This window comes from Lampris incognitus, chromosome 1 (genome assembly GCF_029633865.1).
Source record: "Lampris incognitus isolate fLamInc1 chromosome 1, fLamInc1.hap2, whole genome shotgun sequence".
In the NCBI taxonomy this organism is placed as follows: Eukaryota; Metazoa; Chordata; class Actinopteri; order Lampriformes; family Lampridae; genus Lampris; species Lampris incognitus.
The window spans coordinates 150,914,352-150,915,905 of record NC_079211.1 but is presented as its reverse complement, the minus strand read 5'-3'; the positions used below and the strand labels follow the sequence as shown (position 1 = coordinate 150,915,905).

At 56.5% G+C, this 1,554-nt stretch overlaps 1 protein-coding gene across 2 annotated transcripts in view; it reads left to right on the top strand.

Annotated features, from left to right (window-relative positions):
• The first annotated feature begins 1,033 nt into the window (after positions 1–1,033).
• dmrt3a (doublesex and mab-3 related transcription factor 3a) overlaps positions 1,034–1,554 on the top strand; it is a 10,286-nt gene continuing 9,765 nt past the window's right edge. The window contains exon 1 of one of the 2 annotated variants that reach the window (XM_056293032.1): positions 1,034–1,419. In XM_056293032.1, the coding sequence (XP_056149007.1) occupies positions 1,034–1,419 (386 nt within the window). Of the gene's footprint in view, positions 1,437–1,554 lie in introns of both variants that reach the window. The other variant, XM_056293040.1, reaches the window with a different exon arrangement.

Below are 1,554 nucleotides of genomic sequence, written 5' to 3'. Positions count from 1 at the left end.
GACTAAAGGGTCAGAGCCGCCAGCCAGCGGGTCTACTGATCCATACACGGTACAGTATATATACATATATAGATATATAGATAGATATAATGTGTATATAGATATAATGTGTGTATAGATATAATGCGTATATTTAATGCACGAAACCCCTAATTACCAGAACTATGCAAGGTTGTGTAAAGGTGGTAAAATTCACGATTGCATATTTATTTATTTACTTTTTTGTTTGTTTCTTTATTTTGTGTCCGAGTTCACTGTCATGGGCCTGTCTGTGAACGAGCATGTGGCGATTTTGTTGTGTTGTTTGTTTATTATGTTGTGTTGTGTTGTGTTGGGGTGAACGAGGAGGACACGCGCCTCCCCGTCTGCCTCCATTAATTTATTTAAAGGAATTCTTAATTATGTTCATTCGCCGTTGGCTCGTGAGGAGATGTCGTGTGGACATGACGCCGCGGGGTCGAATCCTCGGGACGACGGAAGTGATGCTGCTCACGTGGTGACGCGGGAGAAACGAGTTCTTTTCCTTTAACTTCTGGTTACCGGCTGATGGGTTGATTGATGGGTTGATTGATTGATTGACGGGTTGGCTGACTGGTCTGCAGGCCTGTCGGGTTTCCGGTCCCGGTATTTCCAGACGGAACGGAAAGAGCGTTTGGATGACGTCACATCCAGATGTGTATGTGGCTGACGTGGGCACGTGGCCCGGTGAGTTTTCCTTCTTCTTCTTCTCTTGTTCTCGCTTCCGGTCTGCGCAGCGTCCGGAACCAGCGCTCCGGAGCCTCCGGGCAGCGCGCGCTGCCTCGGGGAGGGCGGTGATGTCAGTCTCACCGTTTGGTGACTCGGCGCCACAAACCGACACGGCTCACTTTGGCCCGCGTGTCAGCCGCGCGCGGAAAGGTGGATCCTGCGCGTGACGACAGGAAGCTTCATCCTTCACCGCCCGGCTCTGCCTTTTATCCCACGCGCTTTCCCCGCGTGCTGCTCCGCACGAGACCGGCGCGCTGAACGAAAGGAGACTCGAGACATGAACGGCATGAGCGGGTACGGGTCCCCGTACCTCTACATGGGGGGCCCCGTGTCCCAGCCGCGCGCGCCGCTCCAGCGGACCCCCAAGTGCGCGCGGTGCCGGAACCACGGCGTGCTGTCCTGGCTCAAGGGCCACAAGCGGTACTGCCGGTTCAAGGACTGCACCTGCGAGAAGTGCATCCTCATCATCGAGCGGCAGCGCGTCATGGCGGCGCAGGTGGCGCTGCGGAGGCAGCAGGCCAACGAGAGCCTGGAGAGCCTGATCCCGGAGAGCCTGCGCGCTCTGCCGGCCCTGGCCGGCCCGGGCTCCGGCGACGGCGACCAGGCGCCCCCGGGGCCCAGGACTTCCGAGGACCTGGACCACCTGAGGTGGACCGGCGAGCCGGCGGTGAACGGAGCCCCCTGCCCAGGTAAAGACCCCCGCCCCCCCTCCCTCCCGTTTCCTACCACAACTTTTCTTTTAGTCAAACGATACATTTACAACAGTAATTCAAACAACACAACACAACACAACACGTCCTCTGGAGA